The 20648-nt window shown below is 36.8% G+C and overlaps 1 protein-coding gene across 7 annotated transcripts in view; it reads left to right on the forward strand.

The window, feature by feature from the left end:
- The window catches only part of LOC121298196 (exocyst complex component 1), a 36703-nt gene extending 19060 nt beyond the window's left edge, over window positions 1–17643 (forward strand). For 4 of the 7 annotated variants that reach the window (XM_041225140.1, XM_041225168.1, XM_041225147.1 and 1 more), the window contains 10 exons: window positions 2574–2679; window positions 3705–3749; window positions 6282–6445; window positions 7721–7831; window positions 8206–8282; window positions 11705–11933; window positions 13250–13433; window positions 13801–14000; window positions 15460–15654; window positions 16117–17643. In XM_041225140.1, the coding sequence (XP_041081074.1) occupies window positions 2574–2679; window positions 3705–3749; window positions 6282–6445; window positions 7721–7831; window positions 8206–8282; window positions 11705–11933; window positions 13250–13433; window positions 13801–14000; window positions 15460–15654; window positions 16117–16269 (1464 nt within the window). In that variant the 3' untranslated portion in view covers window positions 16270–17643. The remainder of the gene's footprint in view (window positions 1–2573; window positions 2680–3704; window positions 3750–6281; window positions 6446–7720; window positions 7832–8205; window positions 8283–11704; window positions 11934–13249; window positions 13434–13800; window positions 14001–15459; window positions 15655–16116) is intronic. The other 3 variants (XM_041225158.1, XM_041225186.1, XM_041225194.1) reach the window with 1 other exon arrangement.
- Window positions 17644–20648: the final 3005 nt, after the last annotated feature.

The raw sequence follows: 20648 nt of genomic DNA on the forward strand, positions 1-20648 counted from the left end.
TTCCACCGACTGGTTAACATGAAAAGTCAAGATGGTCTCCGGCAAAAAAAAAAAGGGTTAGTACAAAGGTAACCTTCCTTCTGATCTAAAAGATTAGACAGGTTTTCGATACTGAAAATGCTTGCATTTCATTCACCTAGCGGAGGTGACTGCAAGCAAGAAAACTGCCTTGAAAGACAAAAATTTGAGCTCAGATGAGTGCATGGGCTCAACTGGAGGTTTCATCAGTACCTAATGCACTACATTCAACCTTCAACAAAGAACCACATCCCTCATCGGTGGCCTAAGCCCCCGGGTGCCTTTCAAAAACTGACCCACCAGGAAATGAGCTCTTGGGGAGACTGAATCTATTTTTACATGGCACATCGAGATGGCTGCCAAATAGACTTTTTAAAGTACATGGGGATTTCCCCTCATCAAAAAGTATAACTGCCATGGGCATGTTGTGGGTTCAGACCCACGAGACAAGCACCACGCCTGAAACATGCCTCACTTGTACCCATATTGGGAACAGATAGAGGCTGCCCTGGCATTTTGCAGGGTGTCAGTTACCCTGTTCGATAACCCCAGACGACTCAAATGCAGCTGTTCAGGGGCCAGACCCAGAACCATAGGCTCGATCGGTTGTCTGATCCACAAAGTACATTGTGTCTGACTGAGCAGATGGCGGTTGCTCCGGAGCTGCATCAGGGAAGAGGACTAAACTCTTCTGGGCCAGTATGGGGCTATTAAGAGCACCCTAGCCCGGTTCTGCATGATCTTTATCAGACATAGTTAGGAGCAGCTCGAGCGGTGGAAAAGCATAAATTAGAAGTGCTGGCCACAGGTGTACCAATGCATCTACTCCCAGAGGTCCCCTGTCTCCTTTTATAAAGAACCACAGGGGGCAGTGTGTCGACTCCTGAGAGGCAAAGAGGTCTAACTCTGCTCTCCCAAATCTCTCCCAAATGAGGCTCAAAACCTCAGGCTGGAGCCTTTGTACTAACCCTTTTTTTTTGCCGGAGACCATCTTGACTTTTCATGTTAACCAGTCGGTGGAATTGGAGGCTTCCCATGCCCCTCCTTTCCAACATGACAGGAAGTGCCAGCTCCATTCAAAATTCTAAAAGGTATTGACAGTGTCGACCCAAGGGATTTTTTTGACCTAAAAAAAGAAACAAGGACCAGGGGTCACAAATGGAGATTAGACAAAGGGGCATTCAGAACAGAAAATAGGAGGCACTTTTTTACACAGAGAATCGTGAGGGTCTGGAATCAACTCCCCAGTAATGTTGTTGAAGCTGACACCCAGGGATCCTTCAAGAAGCTGCTTGATGAGTTTCTGGGATCAATAAGCTACTAACAACCAAATGAGCGAGATAGGCTGAATGGCCTCCTCATTTGTAAACTTTCTTATGTAATAGCATACAGTAGACAGTGTCAGAGCACTTAAGAAACATTGCCAGTTAAACAACAGACAGTGTCAGCGCACACTATACAGATTGTGTGCACAGTAGTCAGTTAGTCGGTACCTGTACTCGATACTGGCACCCCCAGTTACCGTTAGTGGTGTATTAACAGGGGAGTCCCCTTTGTAAGACAACCAGTGGCTAATCTTCCAGTCAGTACAGACACGAGACTGGAAGCAGCCTGCTTGTAAAAGCTGCTAAAGTAGGCAAAAAAAGGGAGATAAAGAAACACACAATTTTAATATATTATAACAATATAGAAATAATATATAATATAATTTACACACAATTGGAACGTGAAATAAACATGATTGGACAATTTTTTTTTTTTTTAAACTCCGAAGAGTAGAATACTGCACAGCCGAAGGAGTGTTAAGGATCCCAGGAAGGACAGCACTTGAGCCGCAGGCTTCCTGTGGGTCAATAGGTCACGGCGGGACTTTACCTGAACTTGGCTGAAAACACAAGAAAGGCTAGAAATAAACAATTTTACTTCAGAGATTCAATATATAAATTTTATATTTAAAAAGCAAAGGTAAAGATATGAAATAAAGGTCATTAGAAAGGTGAGTTTAATATTAGCCGCTCTCAGGTATTCAGGATCAGTTGAAAAGGAAAATGGCATTGTTGTCGGTGCATGTAGCTCCTTTATGTTCTCGGGGGAAGAGCAGTAGCAGCAGCTACCGTCACACTGCTCTGATGAGAAGTCTTTGGTATAAAGTTTCAGGTTCGGTTGTCTTAAAGGAGTAACACATTTGTAATGGTTAATATTCCCGACTTGAAAGGGAACACAAATAAACTTTGATAGGAAATATCATATGTATTGTCTTCTCTGTGTCCATCAACATTCTAGCTACAATGTCTACATACTGTAGAATAGTGTCCCCTGAAATTTGAAGCAACAGATTTCATTCTACATTTTCTAGCAACATGTAGATTAGCGTCCCCTTGGTTTTACACACATGTGCCCCTTAGTGGCAATATAAAGTAAATTCAAGTTTTGGGTTATTAGGGTCCAGTTTGTCACAATGTATATTGCCTTGTTCATTCATAAGAAACCCAGCATGTTAAGACCATTGAGACCCCACAGAAAGTGTTGACACAAATGTGTTGTTTTTTTTGCAGAATTATGTTGATTATATCGCAAGATTGTATGAACGGGAAATTAAAGATTTTTTTGAAGTTGCAAAGATTAAAATGACAGGCACAACTAAAGAGGGCAAGAAGTTTGGTAAGATTTATTGCTATTAAAGAATATATATTTTTTTTGTATTTAAGACACTGAAACAATTTTATAACATTAACAATACAGAAATCATTTGTTTCCAGTCTCATGAAATGTGTGTGCTTGTATACTTATTTTTGTAAAGTTTTTACAAAAATTACATTATTATTTTTAATAGAGAATATATACATACAAAATATATAACTTAAAATACCACTAGAAGCATATACCGTATATGTAAATTTAAAGGGGAAACACCATGAACTGACCAGCATGACCCTATATTTCATGAATTAGCAAAACTACTTCATTTAAATTGACAATGTCTTGCATTAATACATGTTTTAGCAGTTGCTTTTCATGTTCATTACTTTTGGACATGTTTATCCTGCAGTGATCTCAATAGATACAAGTGATGAGGACCCCAGCTTTAGATTCAGTTTCAGTCAAGAGTGGTGCTCAGTGCAGCACAACAATAAAGCAACTAATATTTATCCACAGTTCAATTAATAATGCAGTTACATACAACCCAGCAGCAAGCTGGATAGTAAACACAGAGGACACACCAACAAAACCAAAAATGAAATCCAGCTGCTAAAATATGTTCTATAGTGTTGATTTTAATTAGTGGTTTGATTCATGTCAAAACATTTTTATTGTCAGGTTAGTGAGGAAATTAATTTGTCCAATCAGGTTTCCCACTATCTTCTGTTTTGAATTGTACTTTTTACTGAACAAGGAGAACATGTGATTTAGTTTTCTTCTTTAAAAGCTTCTAATGTTTATATTGCTGAACATTATAAACTTGCAAAGAACGCTTGCACAGTGTCATCTTTAGGGAACTTGGAACATCAACATTTCTTTTCATTGTGCAGTTGTATTTCTTCTGGCAGTTCTAATGCATGTTTTTGTTTTGCTTTTTTTTATTTTTTATAACTAACTCTTAACTTGCCCTATGCTGCACGGTCTGTGTGACACATTTGCTAACCTGTCTTTGTCTTTGATGCCTGCAATCTAATCTGCTGCCACAGCCACGCTTCCTCGAAAAGAGAGTGCTGTCAAACAAGAAACGGAGAGTAAGTATCCCCGTAGCATTAAAAAGCTCGATCTATGGTCTGTATTGTTTGCTTCACATATAGCACTATCCACTCCATTCAGTTCACCTGAATTTTAATCATCTGTGTACCGTACATGTCAGAACTTGTCTGAAGGTTAGTTTTACTAGTGGTAACACATTCTGTAACACATATATTTTTAAGGAAGGTAGGGATAGATTGGGGGGGGGGGGGGGGGGTAATATTTTGAAGCAACTGAAAAACTAAAGTCAAGTTATTGAAAGTAAAACAAACAATAAATAACAATCATTGAACTACTCTCTGGTATGTTTTATACATCTATGATTTTTCAGGAAATGTGCCTTTGCTTTTGCACTTGTTTTACAAGTTTATAGGTACAGATACCCTGAGTTAGGTTAAACTTGTAATAGTGTGAGTGAAGAGAGCTCTGGATTAAAAGCTATTTTATTGGATTAATATGTTACAACTGATAAACAGGAGTCTGTATGAACTAGAGTTTGCCACTGGTAGAAAATCTGGCCATATTCTGCTGCTGTTGTTGATAATGTAATGTTGTTGTGATTCAGGCGATGCAAGGGCTCCAATAGTGAAGGTTTTATTTATTCAATCAGAACACTGCATAGTTTACACGAAACTAAAGAATAGGCAAGGAGAATATCTTACTGCTGCTTCGCTGTCTCTCACTTTTCCTGTGTATCGCTTTTGTCACATCCAGTTAGTTCTAACTGTATTGTTCACCGGTGACTATTGCAAACACAATAGTTCAAACTAAATTTAAAGGTGCAGTCCGAACTGATAAATAAACGTAATTATTCCAGTCTTGCATTAACACGGCATCCAAGCAAAGCATCTGTGAGCACTAGCACTTTAACATGCACCACAAATGTTTTTATTTAACACAAAACAAAATAGGTACTCGTTTGTAAGTGTGTGAGTAATGTTTTTCTCATACTGATTTAATGTTGTGCTTTGCACCTTAAGCATTTTGGAGTGTGTATGCTTTTTCTTAGTAAATCTACTTCATTAAAATAAAATAAAAAATGTTTACGGTTTTGTCTGTTTTCTGAGGTACACCGCTCAGATTTACAGTATAATCGTAAATCTCGAAAAACTACTCACTTCTAAATCTTTTGTGGTCATTTTATATTACTTTAGTATAAATGCATGTTAATTTGGATTCATGTTGTTTTTTCTGACTTTATGTGAACAAAAAGACACACATTTGCCCGTTTTCCCATTGGAAATAGTGATATTTTTAAATATCACTGTCCTGGTCACAAAAGCAAAGTTTGTGGGGAATAATAGCCATTTTCTATACTTTTGAGGCATAAGCAATTAGGAAATAACACTTACTACCCAGGAACAAAAATTGTGTTACATAGTGTTATTATTAATGGATAATTAAGAGTTATCATTGACATAAATGTTATGTTTTTTTTCTTTCCGATTTAGTTCCTGAGAAGAATAATCACTAGTTATTATTACTGAGGTGTACTTGCCGCTATTGCAGCTATTTAACATTGTCTTTATTACGCCAGCCAGAGACCCGAGCTTACAACTGCATTGCCATATTTTCTGAATTTTCTTTAGATACCCGGGTAGTAAAAAGAGACGCGAGTAGGGTCATTTAAAACCCGATGTGTACCCGACCTCTAGTATAAACATAATAAAATACCCTTCTGGGTGTCCCTACCCTCTCATTTGAGCTTGATTTGAGTCTGCATCACAATTTAAGCAAATGAATGTTGAATACAAAACCAGGGCAGAAAATACATTTGTATGTGTTTATGCAAGGAATAGCTGAGTGTGTCAGTAATTAATTCAAGACTACATTTATTTTCTAGAGGCAGTGGTTTTAAGATGAATTGTTCTATGCTTTTCTGAGTCCCGCTGTTGGAAACTTGTATTGGATTAATTATTTTTTGTTAACTAGCCTGTTTTTGTGAATAGCGTATCTTTATGACTGATTCATTTTTTTCTAACTTGACTGTTCTTGTACATGTAAGAAGTTGTGGTCCAACAATGTACCAAAACAGATTTGGAAGTACTGCTTTATGGAGTTATTTAGTAAAACGAAAAATGCATTTTGTAAAGTTATTTATTATTTGCTCTTCATACCCACCAAGCAGTTATGGCTATAAGTTAGCTTTCTGTAGTCATGTATAATGTGCCATTTATGTTTTTAAAGAATATGTGATGGTTCCAAACATTATTTATATGTAGTCATGAAAATGTATATTTCTGCATGATTTATGGCCATCATGTCAATATTATGCTTTTTTAAAGGTGTTTAAATAAATACATTGACTGCTGCAAAGCTTCTATAATTTTTATTTTTAGTTTTTTTTAAAGATAAACCGCACTACAGCTAGTCCAATACAAAAAGAGTTTTTATAGCACTGTATAGCTGCCTGGTCATACCAAAATGCAAGATTTCAGATTTCATTGAAGAAGATTCTTAGCCTTAAGTATAGTGAAACCCAGTTAACCCTGCTGAAAGTGATTGCACCATTCTCTCCTTGTGTGTGTCAGGCCTGCATGGGAGTTCAGGAATGCTCACTGGCTCGACTTCCAGCCTCAACAAACTACCAATTCAGGGTGGAGGAAGTCGCAGATCTCAGTCATCCTCATTGCTGGATATGGGCAACATGTCTGCCTCAGACCTCGATGTGGCAGACAGAACCAAATTTGACAAGGTATAGAATTTTTGGTTAATAGGATAAATTCTAAAACACAAGTATTGTAAATGAAGCCATTGGTGCAAGTACATCTAATTTCAAGTTATCTTGTGATAGCAAGACCTTTTTACTCGCAATTACCATCTTATATAAACTTGTTTTTTTCTGCGTCCTTGTGCCATTTGTTGTGAAGTACTGGCTCACAAAAGTCTTAAGCCAACGGCATCTTAAGACACGGCATCCAGATTGTGTTGGGAAAGGACACAAGTTTTTCCAGAAGAAAGTTGATCAATTCACTAAACAAGACATTCTTAAAAAATCAGTCACTATCTCAGAGAAGGAGATGAATGTATCCTACCTGGTTACAATGCATATTGCAAACAACTAAAAACTGCACAACTGACTGTTGTCGGTATGTTTGCAATGCTTGATGTTGAATTGAAAAAAACTGATATATAAAACTGATATTAAGTATGTTGCAACACAATTTTAAATTGCTATTGTAACATGGAGGTAAAGGAAGCAATCCAGGCAAGTATTCTGGTCTCAAAAGCATGGTTTATTTTACAAGAACGAGCAGTTCAATAAAATAAATGCAATAAACAGTAACAAACACAGGATAAGTAAAAGGGTTTAATAAACAGGCAGGTAAGACACAGAAAGCTAACAGTCTCTGCGTACCTGACTCAGTAATTAAAAAAAACACAGCTCACACAGCTCCAAAACTCACACCTTTCACCCAGCCAGGCTTGCATTTTACTCTGTTGTGCATGCTCCCCCAATCACAGACATGCATTTTCATCCAACCACCTATTATCTCAATGCACCCACACAGTCCATCAGTCCCCATGGGGGCTGTCCTGCAAATGCATGTCTGTGATTGGCTGCAGTCCTGTTGTCCGCGCAAAGTGGACGCTGAACTTAATAACCTGGGCTGGCTGTCATGTGAAAGAATGTTCATAGAAGTGTCGACATGACAGCCTTGGATGTAGGAATTATCTTCCTGTGCCATCACATCAACAAAACAACCTGTTGTAACAGTGGCACTGTTTGGTTGTGTTTGCAGTGCTTTTAAAGTGTCTGCAGATAACCAAAATAACATTGCCCAGTTTTCCCCCAGTGTTGATTTATTGACCCTTGGAACATGCACAGTAGAGCTGTGGTTTATGTTGGGGAGGTCATCCGAATGCATTTTACTTTAGGTGCAAAATGAGGCATCATACTGAATCAAGTGTGTAAATGTGAATTGTTGGTAACACTGGAAAACATCACTATCAAACGTTTTGTCTTTAGATCTTTGAACAAGTTCTAAGTGAGCTGGAGCCTCTTTGTCTGGCGGAACAGGATTTCATCAGCAAATTCTTTAAACTACAGCAACAACCCAGCATGCCAGGATCGACAGCTGTGAGTCTTCAGTCTGAATAAAGTACCAGTAGAAAGGGGTGATTCTGATAGTTGGGATCATTTTTAAGGGAGTGGTGGGAGAGTATGAGTGTAAACATGCTGAACAGCAATTCAGCAAATAAAACATTTGTTTATAAAGATGTTTTTTGGATTTTACTCTGATATTTTATTTAAGATATGGATGATTGAAGAAAGTGATGCATCAAATCATTTAGACAATTCATTGCCAGGAAGATGGATGATAAATGGTTCAGGGTACTGTATGAAACCATGAACTGAAGACAAAAATATGTCTTAAATACCCATTAACAAACACATTAAGCACTATGATATTTTAGTTTCTTTAATCATTAAATGTGACTGCACTTTTATAGGCAGATGGAGAGGAAGTAGATGGAGCAGTGCCATCACGGCATGTTGGTGGGGAAAGACCACAATTTACAACGTCTGAGTGAGTATTTGTGTTTCCATATAGACTGGCTTATTGACAGTCATCTAGGCTGTGTTTTTTTACAATAAAAAAGAAATATATATTTCACGATTTAAACATTAATATTTATTAAAGCAGAAAATAGGCTCGTCACTTCAAAATTGATCATTTCTTTACAGTTGTTATACAACAAATATTCTTAAATTCTTTGCTGAGCAATAAATTAATTGCAGGTTATTTCTCTTTTTGATGTTCACTATTTAAAAAATAAAAATCAATGTTCACGCAAAATGCCCCCTTCTTGTACTGGATGGATTGATCATTAGCAGAATTGATTCAAAGACTGGAAATGTGCAACTATATGCATTTACGGAAACAAAGTAAACCGGCTGTCGTGTTCCTAAATGTGACCAGTAGTGCATCAGTAAAACAATCGTTTGCTGTTGTTTTTTTAAGTGGTAAAAGGTTGCAGACAAAAATAGACACCATCGACATAAGATAATTGATGAAAACATGCTTAATACAAGCATTTAGACAACATTAGTCACTAATTAATGAGAAAGATCAAAATACACAATTTCTGGTAGTTTAACAATCTTTATAAAAAACAAAAAGGAACATAGCAATTTCAAATATTTGTTCATGACAAAAGTATTGGCACCTGTACATTAACCATGTAATGCCCATTTCTGTATCACATATGATACATGCTTTGCCACCCCTCTTATTGTTTAAATCATTATTTTTTTTAAATCAAACCAAAATTTCATATGCAGTACATTGTGTTGCCGGGGGGATTACAGGGTTATTTTTTATATATATATCTATAGGTGATGAATTATGTAACTCTCAAGGTTCATTGCCCCTTTAATTCAGGACACAGGACACAAATTGATTTTTCTAGCGCTTATGCATACTTTTAATAAACAGAAATAAACAAAACAAACACCTAGCTCTTTCTTGAGCATTAACTATTACACACAGGAACCTAACTAACACAGGACAGCTAAAATGTTTACCTGGAATACATACTGACAAAACAAAACACATAAAGTCTTTTTCACACTACCTTTTGTTTCGGTTGAAATCACCCTCAACCAGGCTCCTCACACACCAGCAGCCCTGAACAGACTGGCTGCTTTCTTTAAATACCCTGCACCTCGCTCTAATTTACAATGATAGCCAGGTGCAGGGGATAATTAACAATTAAACAATTACCAATTAACAAATCAACAGAACTAACTTTAAACAAAACGTAATTTTCCACCTGTTTTAGACAGGGAGGAATCTGTCCCTCTCCCTGCTACTTTACTGTGTGTGTGTGTGTGTGTGTGTGTGTGTGTGTGTGTGTGTGTGTGTGTGTGTGTGTGTGTGTGTGTGTGTGTGTGTGTGTGTGTGTGTGTGTGTGTGTGTGTGTGTGTGTGTGTGTGTGTGTGTGTGTGTGAATTGATTTTAAACCATTACACAGTAATTAAGCAGCACTCTAAAGTCAATAACCAGACATCTGTTGCAGAATGTTTTGGCAACAAAGCAGATGATGGTAAAGTCAAAGGAGTTGGATTCACGTTTGAGAAAAGCACTTGTAGCAAACTACAACAAAGGGAACGTAAAAGAAATATGGAATACCAAAATCTGAACAATAATCAAGAAATACCACAGAGCAAATTCAACTGAAACGCTTGGAAGAATTGGACGTCCAAAGAAAGTTACATGAACAGCAGTTAGGAGAATCGTAAGAGCAGCAAAAAAACATCCAAGATTAACAGCCAAGGACTTAAACCCTAATCTAACCCTAACAAAAAAAAAAAAAAAGCATCTACAATTTGCCAAGAAATATGAACAGGAATCTGAAGCATTCTTCAACAAAATTTCCCAAAATGGCTCACAGTATGTTTGGAGGAAAAAAGGGAATGCCTTCAATAAAGAAAACTTTGTACCTACAGTTAAACATGGAGGTGGTTCGATCATGATATTGGGGGTGTTATAGCAGTTCAGGGAATGGAGACATTCATGTGATTGAAGATCGAATTAATGCAGCCATGGATCAAAACATTCTTCAAAGTACTGTATGGTTGTGGTTTTATTCATTTATTGTTATACCAATTATCCTAAGCCTTGTATTATTAGTGGATAGTCAAGATTAATTATTAAATATAAATGACAAGAACAATGGTATTATGTTAATTTGCAAATATTTCTCTAAACAAGAACATTTTAGTCAGCTAGCTTACAATACAGTTTCAAGATAATTGATCAATATTACCTGGAAGATGGAAGGTCTGGGGAACTCACTGTCTTGCACAAACCTCATAGTTTTATATAGGTATTCCAACAAGCAGGTTGTATGCCTTATATGGAATATAGCCATACAGCTACCATAAGTCTGTACATTTGAACATACAGTTTAGTTTAATTCCTAATATTTATAAAACATATAAGATCATTCTCATCATGGCCCTCGTAAGATTAAATACCACAGAATGGTACGGTTTATCTTAACTGACAGGATGTATAAATCACTGCCTTCTACAGAGAACCTACTATAATGTTCGTTTTAACCCTTCATTATAATGATACCATCTGCTCGTAGGCTGATTGGCAGACAGTATATCTTCCAAAACAACCCAAAGCATACGACTGAGTCAATGCTGGAATCCATGTTGAAGTCAAAGATAAGTTCTGGAATGGCCTTTGCAATCACTAGATCTCAATCCAATAGAAATGCTTTGGACTGATGTGAAGCATTGTGTATCTAATCTGTCTGAGCTGAAGGAAATATGCAAGACAGAATAGTCAGCAAGAAGATGTAACAGACAGCAAAAGGAAGAACACTTGACAAAGTAAAGCAGGGGTACCAATGACGAATACTTTAAATTTAAATACGTTGGTTTGTTTTTTGATAGATTATTTGTTAAATTACTGAATTATGTTGCTTTTTGTTTTATTAAAAAGTGATTAAAGTTTTCTAAATGCTTTTCCTTGATCTGTTACCTTGAATTATGGTGTAAGCAGCATAGTCATTAATTTTGTCTGCGACCTGTATGTTTACACTATTCCTTCAGAAATGTGGATTTTCACAGGGAACTACATTTTACATGGTAATGGGTACCAGTTGTATGAGATGTTAAGAAAACAAAAAATGTCAGTAGTTGAAGCTAGACAACTTAGTGGTTTTTCAGTATTTTTGGGACATGATGGCATCATTTTAATTGCAATAAACTAATTTTTTTTTACTAACTTAACTCATGGACAGGTATCTAATAAAAATAGAGTTGATTTTAAGATAAGAATAGTGCAAGTGGTCAAGTGAGGGGCTCAAACTTGCAACAGCTTTCTGCAGTGGAAACCAGTCAGCTAACTTTTTGTAAGTGGTGTGCAAGGAGAAACAAAGTTTTTAAGCTTAGGCTTTTTTCGTTGTCATTAATGCTGGTTTCTTGTTACAGGAAGGAGATGGTTCGGCTCATGATGAATAAAATCTTTCATTGTATTGAAGTCGAACTGAATAATCTGATTGCCCTTGGTGACAAGATTGACAGCTTTAACTCTTTGTACATGTTGGTAAAAATGAGCCACCATGTTTGGACTGCAGAGAATGTAGATCCAGCTTCCTACCTCAGCACCACACTTGGAAATGTCTTGGTGACAGTCAAGAGGAACTTTGATAAATGCATAGTAAGAGATCTTTCATGCTTTCGCTTTCCCTTAACTTCAGGAATAAGCCGTCAGGATTCACTTTAGCAGCACATGTGATGCTGTATCTGGTATTTTGTATGTATGTATTTATTTATTTATTTTTTAATTACTTAAGCTAGCAAGATGTTTTTTCTTTGAATGTATTTCCTTACAGCAGTGGTGGGCAGCCTGCGGCATGCTGGCGGTGCAATGATGGCCCTTGCCACCTTCCCAAGCTTGAGCTATAAAAAAAAAAACAGTTGGAATTGTGATAAAGAGCCATATACTCTGTTGAACAGATCTGTGTTGAAAAAACAAGCTGTTGATGGGATTGTAAAAAATAAAAAAATAAATAAACACACTTGACAACACTTATGAACAGCAGTAACCAGAAATTATACAAATGTGACCACAAGAGCACTGCTCCTGCAATATGCTTTTTTAAATAATCGCACACATTAACACAAAAAATATCCTGGGCTGCTGATATGTTTTCTTAACTTTTTATGTGGAAATTAAGTTATGATTTTCTGCTTTCTCATCAGTCAGTGCAAGTTTAAATTAGAATTATCATACAAAGTGGTGTCTTGAAAGCATTTCAAACAATGTATCACAAAAGTAACATTTTCACTATATTTTGTAAATATTTCTTACTTGTTAAAAATAATTGAACCACAAAAAAGGAACAATTTTGTAAGAAGGTTAAACCTTGAATGAATTGTGTTTTTAGAAAAACATTGGTTATCTTTAAAACTGCTAAATGTTTTAACATAGTCAAGGCTGGCAGTGAGACCGACCGTCGTGTGAAGGGTTGCTGCGAGGTCTGTTGCTAGAAGATGGTGGTGGTTGTTCGTACGTTTAATTTGAGTGACACTTTTTTTTTACTGCAGTGAAATTGGGAAGATAAGATTTGAGTTAGCGATTAGCAAAGAGTTTAAAGTGGATACATTTGTCACGAGTAGGTGGAGAGGGTGTCAAAGTCAAACACACTAGCTGCTTCAAAATGTGGTGAGGGCAATGGAATAAATAAGCAAAAAATGAAAATCTCTCTGGTGTAGTAGGAACTGCACATTTATGTATTGGCAGTTTCTAGCATTTGGATGTGGTGTATTCTCTGGAGGCCTTCAGGGATGTTTCAGTTGCCCATCACTGCCTTACAGCATATTAAAACCATCAGGCTGTGTCTTCGGCTTTGTTTGGTATTTCCCCATCTGGAACACCAACAGCCATTTCTCATCGTACTAGTGCCTGTCTATGTTGCAATTGATTTCTGCTGTTTCTATATCAGTAATTCATGGGTCTCCTTTCTTTTAAAGTCAAATCAAATTAAGCAAATGGAAGAGGTGAAGATCTCAAAGAAGAGCAAGGTTGGCATCCTTCCGTTTGTTACTGGTATTGAGCAGTTTGCGGAGCTGGCCGAGACAATCTTTAGAAACGCAGAGCGACGTGGAGATTTGGACAAGGCCTATGTAAAACTTATCAGAGCGGTGTATTTCAATGGTAAGAAAACACTAAAGGTAGGGAATGTAGTTATGCCTCACTAGGAATGTATTAAAAAGCTATGTCTTGTCTCAGTCCCACCCTTAGGATTAATCTGTGTGCATGTCTGTATCCAAATTGAAAAGTAGCCGCTACTGTGCATACTTTGTGTCACTTTACATAATTTTAGCTTGGCTATATCTGGAAAAAACATTAAGTTAAAGCTTGGTGGAGCCTGTTGAAGACCACGTGCTATATATTTTAGTATATAAAACACTAAAATCCACAGTTTATTACATTTGAGTCAGGTCTATCAATCTTTAATCTAAACCTGCATCATTATTTTGTCAAATAAATTTAAATGTTTATATGTATTTATTTTTTTAAGTTGAGAAAGTTGCAAATGAAAGTCAAAAGACTCCCAGGGATGTTGTGATGATGGAGAACTTCCATCACATCTTTTCAACTCTGTCCCGTCTGAAGATCTCCTGCCTGGAGACTGAGAGGAAAGAAGCCAAATACAAGTACACTGATCACCTGCAGTCCTATGTAATTTACTCTCTGGGACAGCCTCTGGAGAAACTTAATGTAAGTTGCTGCGCTTCATTTTTAAATACTCGCTGGCCTTTTAGTAGATCTTTGTAATGATTGTAGAGTTTGTGGACAGATTTGTATGCCTGAGTACCATTGGGTAATATTCATCTACGTATGCAGTTGGCACTGCCTAATCGAGATACTGAAAATTGAGATTTCTGCATAAATGGGACAGAACTCTGGGAGACGGTTCTTGCCAATGCTATTTATGTCATTTAATTAGGGCATCACTTTGTTTCATTGGGATACAGAATTTTCAATTGATAAACAGAGATTGCTTTTCAGAACAAGACAGGTTTGCGTAGCACAGTGCAGTGGTTATGCTGTGACTTGCATAAAAGTGTGTAAACCACATTGAACTCTTGAAGGAGCTGGAGTCTCCTGTGGTTTATCAGGCTGCTGCTGCAAAGAAAGTTGGTGTGTCAGCATCGCCGGTGTCTCAGGTTGCGATTTTAAGATGCGATTTAATTATTTTTCGTTTAGTTTAGAAATTTAGTTTTGTTTAGGAATTTAAAGAATGACGTAGTTAACATTTATTCATAGTGTGATGTGATTTATGTTTCTTTTCACTTAGAAATAAAAAAAGGACAAATACTTCTCTCTTGCATGTTGGATGTTTTTGCATCTCCAGAGGTGTTCTGGTAAAGCGACGTTGACTGTACTTTCAAATTGTATTTAAGAAAAGTATGTGTGCCTGTAGCTGTCCTTTTTGAAAAATAAAACAAATGTGTCAGTGGCTTTAAAGACAAAATTAGAGCAATCAGTAAAATATAAATGTGACCAGTATCCGCTGAGAGACAGATGCCTCTATATACCTACAGATTTTTAGATAAAGTTCTGTCACAGTTAGTGTTTAGTGCTCCTATAGATGTTTTTAAATCTTTGGCATATGGCTGGAGAGAGACAAACAAATAGAACCCCCTAAGTTCTAATACACGATTATTTACATTTATAAAAACTTGAAAAACAACAAAAAAAAAGAATTTCCTTAGCAAAGGCTCTAGAGAAATGAAAAAATGTAAGGGAGTACATATAGTAAGGCAGTCGGACAGAGTGATAGACAACCTCAATAAATCCCCCTTGCATTGTGATAAACTGAATATAATTAAACAGTATCCTTAGGATTTAAGTGATACAGTTAGTTGACAGAAGGGCAGACTGTGTACCCCGACTGTGGATGACAGGCATAATGTCAGTATTGGCAGGCAATACACTTCTAACTACAAAATCAATATAGCAACTTACATTTGCAGTGGCGGAGTTGTACTGCAGCAAATGCCAGCAACCTTCAGAATTTTGTACCCTTGTTACATAGTAGCTGTACTTGCTTGATGTCATATTTTAATGAGCTGGCGTTATGATTTTAAATGGTCTTTTGGTTTGAAAATGGCAGACTTCACTAGTTTAGAAACCTTTACTAATATATTAACTAGCCTTGTATGCACACTTGCAGCATTTCTTTGAGGGTGTTGAGGCCCGTGTGGCACAGGGAGTGAGAGAAGAAGAAGTGAGCTACCAACTGGCCTTTAACAAACAGGAGCTGCGCAAAGTTATCAAGGAATATCCAGGAAAAGAGGTGAAGAAAGGGTTAGATAACCTCTATAAAAAAGTGGACAAGCACCTTTGTGAGGAGGAGAACCTGCTGCAGGTACAGTAATGCTGAGAAATCAAGTATTTTTATTTTCTAGGCAAAAACAGATGATATTTTAATGTGTTGATATTTTAATGTACTTCAAAAATTTTGATTTATGTATTAGATTTTTGTAATACATTTTGAGAATATCTTGTGTTAAATGTTAGAAAACAGCAATTTCATTGGAGTAGGGGTATACAATTGTAAAAACCCTAATCCCAGAGACAGGAGATGCATTAGTTAGACTGCCCTGTCTTCCTAATTTAAAATAATTGTCTATGCCTCAGATTTAAATTAACAGGACTTTAGGTCGGATTAATGCATTCTCCTTTGAACAGGGGGGTATCTTTATTTAATCGGCTACCAAGCCTGTCCTCCTGTTCGGACTCCAGTCATTTAAGTTCACGAAAGCAAACAGATGTGGGATAAGTAATACATTTTTTTTAATCACTTCATGTTGTTCCCCTTTGCTGTCAGGTTGTGTGGCATTCAATGCAGGATGAGTTCATTCGGCAGTACAAGCACTTTGTTGGGTTAATCGGTCGCTGTTATCCTGGGTCTGGGATAACAATGGATTTCACTATTCAAGACATTCTTGAATATTTCTCCAGCATTGCCCAGTCTCATTAATTTGGAATAAGGAACACAAGATGTCTGCAAGATACTGCTTGTTCGTGTGTGCTCTGGGATGTGTGGATGAGATATATAAACACTCCTTTCTCATAATAAATCCTGTGTTGTTAAATGAAATATGTAAAGGACTTGCTGTATTGTCCTCAAGAAAAAGGGGTGTTATTTAATTTTATATTTTTACCATTTGTAACTAAGTACTGTTTAGCACATTTTTATTTGCAGTGACGTGTGTGTCTCAGACATTAAGGAAGGGAAGTTTGCACTATGATGTAATGTTTGTTGTGGCAAACGCACAAGTGATGTTTGTAGTGAATGTAAGGTTTATACATTCTTATATATTGCCGCCAATGCTGATCAACAGGACATTACTGATATACCCCCAGATAAGCATTTGTCAGTTGAACAATAATGTTATTTCTTGTGAAAGGTTATGATTAGCATGAGAAGCATTAATGCCCTGCTGTTAACACTATTAATATTAGCTTACTTATTGCCACTAATCTGTAAGGATGTTCTTTAACAGTACTCATTATGTTTGCCTGTTTCACCCAGTTAATTTCACTTACAGTTGTATCTAAAAGCATTAAGTGGAACATTCAGACCTGAAGTAAAGTCCAAGGGTTTGCAAATAAAATAACAAACATACATTAAATATGTATTTCACAAACAATATGTTTCTCCTATAATGGTTTTTACTGATTTCACATTTACTAAAATGTAGTGATTTGTATTTTATTTTCTCTGTATAGAGGCATTTTAACCATGTTGATACATTTGTGCAGACTTCTAACTGATCACAAATTAGTATACACTATTTTATTGATTTTATTTTATTTTGCAATTCAATTAATCATCTTTGCAAGACCTTTGAACACATTTTGAATATCCAATAGGCCCTGGCCAAAGTAGTTTCAAAACATGTCTAGTTACGTTATCCACTGTGTGAAAACAGCTAGCTGCAATTGAGTAAGTAATTACAGTTGAGTTTTGCAAATAAGCCGTATCTTTATTTCATTGTACACTACACTGAGTGTACAAAACATTAGGAACGCATGCTCTTTCCATTAAATAGACTGAGAAGGTGAATCCAGGTGAAAGCTATGATTGAGTGTGTCAAGAACTGCAACGCTGCTGGGTTTTTCACGCTCAGCAGTTTCCCATGTGTATCAAAGATGGTCCACCACCCAAAGGACATTCAGCCAACGGCAGGTCAGTGGTCATAAATGGCTCATTGTTGAAAGAGGCCAAAGGAGGCTGACACGAATTGTGCAGAGCAAGAGATGGGCTACGGTTAGTCAACAGTCCAGTACAACATTGGTGCTGAAAGACCCATAAAAGAATGCACAACTCGTCGTACCTTGACACGAATGGGGTATGGCAGCCGACGACCTAACAGAGTGTCACTTCTTTCAGCAAAACACAAGAAACTGCGGTTGCAGTGGGCTAAGGAACAAAAACACTGGACACTGGAGGATTGGAAAAACATTTTCCTGCTGGTTCCTGCTGTTTCACGCTGATGGAAGGACTAGGGTATGGAGAAAACCACATGAGTATGTGCATCCATCATGCCACGGGTCAACATTGCAGGCTGGTGGTGATGGTGTGGGGAGTGTTTTCATAGCACACATTGGGCCCCTTGATAAAAGTGGAGCAACGTTTGAATGTTGCAGGATATCTGAACATCATTGATAATCGGGTGCATCCCTTCATGGCAGCAGTGTATCCAACTGCTAATGGATTTTTTAGCAGAATAATGCCCCATGCCACAAGGCTAGGATTGTCCAGGAATGGTTTCACGAACATGACAGTGAATTCAGCTTACTGCAGTGGCCTGCCCAGTCACCAGATCTCAATCCAATTGAGCATCTGTGGGATGAGATGGAACGAGCGGAGTGGAGATCCACTACCAGCCAACTTGACATAACTGTGGGAAGCATTGGAGTCAACATGGTCCAGCATCCCTGTGGAACGCTTTCGACACCTTGTAGATTCCATTCCCCGACGAATTGAGGCTGTTCCGAGGGCAAAAGGAGGTGAGACTCAATATTAGGAATGTGTTCCTAATGTTTTATACACTCAGTGTATCTCAGTGTAATATGCAAATGTGCTCTTGTGATCAAATAATTCAAATATGTATTTCCTAGTTTTATATGATTTGTCACTTTCAGAATAGGTGCAGCATGTTGGCTATTTATTTCATTCTGGTACAAAATACTGTACATATATAAAATAATAAAATACAAATGTTTTGATGATTAATGGTAGTTTACAGTATACAGTTTTTAAATTGAATTGCCTAGTGCCTCCAATTGCACCCCACATACAAAATCTGAACAAAACGAGTTATCAGTTTGTTGATCAAATGTTGTACCTTAACAGTTTTCAATGAAACTACATAAGTCGTCAAGTTCTTGAAAAATAAAAGTTATGTAATAGTTTATGTCTAATTGAATATGCATTTTCCTGATTTAATATTCTGTGTTTTGGGATTGATAATTGTAGTTTGTTTAATGTTAAAGCTTTTAAAAGAATACTGTTTGAAAAGTGTATGTCAATTCTTGAGGTTATTATGCTTAGCTTTCATTACAGTTTGGACTATTATACTATTAATGAGTATTTCCTATAGGAAAGGCAGCACTTCTGTTTTTCATAAAATACTGCAAAACACTTCCTTAAATGTAAGATTGTGAAGCCTAATATTAAAACATTTGAACTAAATGTAATGGTGCCCTACAGTGTGCTTTAGCAATCCATACATAATCCTATTTTCTTGTATTATTGTTGCAGTATCTATATATTAACTGGGACATTGGTAGAGAAAATACATTAGTCAAAGAGCACTGAAAGGCAGAGAGATGCCACATGATGTGCTTTTCATTGTCAAGGCTTCCCATGTGGCCCTAAGGGGACCCTGCTTTACATCATCCAGAGATTTAATTTCCCTCAATTACCACATCCATTCCTGGCATGGCTGGAATTCATGATCCCTTGATACATTGAAACGCAACACTGAAAATGTGTACCAGAACTGAGATTTTCTTTCATCAAGCAGAAAAAAGGTGCACAACTCGGTCCTGGAGGGGCGGTGTCCCTGCCGGTTTTTATTCCAACTGCACCCTAAAGTACTTTATTGGACCTTATTAGAAGCTTAATTGGTCCAATTAACTAATTTATGGTATGGTTAGAACAAAAACCAGGAGGGACACCGGCCGTTGTGCACCGTTGGCATAAATTAATACTATATTTACAGATTTTTTGGTGGATTGATTTGAACGATAAGATTCCTTGAGGTCCTTTACCTCATATTGACAAAACAGGTTAAAGTAAATCCAGGAAGTGAAATAGACCTATCAGAAGCACCTTTGGTCAGGTTCACTAAGCTTATTACTCCAAATAGTCAATAGCACAACTTGTTTTTTTATTAAACATCCAATAAAGTTACCAAACCAGAAAAAAATTACATTTAATTTTGAGGATTGCAAACTGTCACTGTCGATGAAAATGTGATATTATGAACTACATGTTCCTTTACCAAAAGCTTGTAATACTGTAACAAGTGTACAAACTTTTGGTAAAAGGAACCTGTATTTACACTCTAGCAGACCACAGCATGTCCAATAATGCACACAGTGAACTTTGATAACACAAATATTACACAATGGTCCTGATACAATACCACGCTATTAATGTTTGCTATGGTAACTACATTTTTAAACTAAATATGTTACACTGAAATATATTTAGAAAATAAAACGAGTGTGTATATTGTAATTTATGTATTCTGATCGGACCAAATCACTATGTGTACTAGATATGCATTTTTGACCCGGATGGCCTTCCATAGAATTCATAATTGTACGTGTTTTGAAAAACATGCAGATTAGCGTACATGTGTTAATTTTCATCTTGCCGTTTGTTCAGTAACTTGTTCACAAAAGCCACCTGGCTTTGTTAAAATAAATAAATAAAAATAAATAAATAAATAAATAAAAAAAACACTCAAGTGGCACGGTATGGTGTTTTTTTTTTTTTTTTTTTTTTTTTTTTTTTTGATAATATATATATGAGTAAACAAAGTTAATGAAATGGTAATCAGCCTGCAGCCAGGGAATAGTCGCTGTTGCTGTTGTGGTTACTGTATTATTTCCGCCGACCTGACAGCAAAAACTATCCTCGTTTTTTTTTTAATTCTTTTAAGTTTACTGCTATACAGTACAAGCGAATAAGCAGACTTGGTATACTATCTGTAATTCTAGTACACTGTGAAATCTGAAACAGATTTTGTTTTCCTTCAAACAACTAAAAATACATGTTCTCAATGTATCATACTGTCCTGCACTGAGAAGGTAGTTCTTCCGCTTGTTTGACGATTTCGT

Source organism: Polyodon spathula, chromosome 2 (genome assembly GCF_017654505.1).
Source record: "Polyodon spathula isolate WHYD16114869_AA chromosome 2, ASM1765450v1, whole genome shotgun sequence".
NCBI lineage: Eukaryota > Metazoa > Chordata > Actinopteri > Acipenseriformes > Polyodontidae > Polyodon > Polyodon spathula.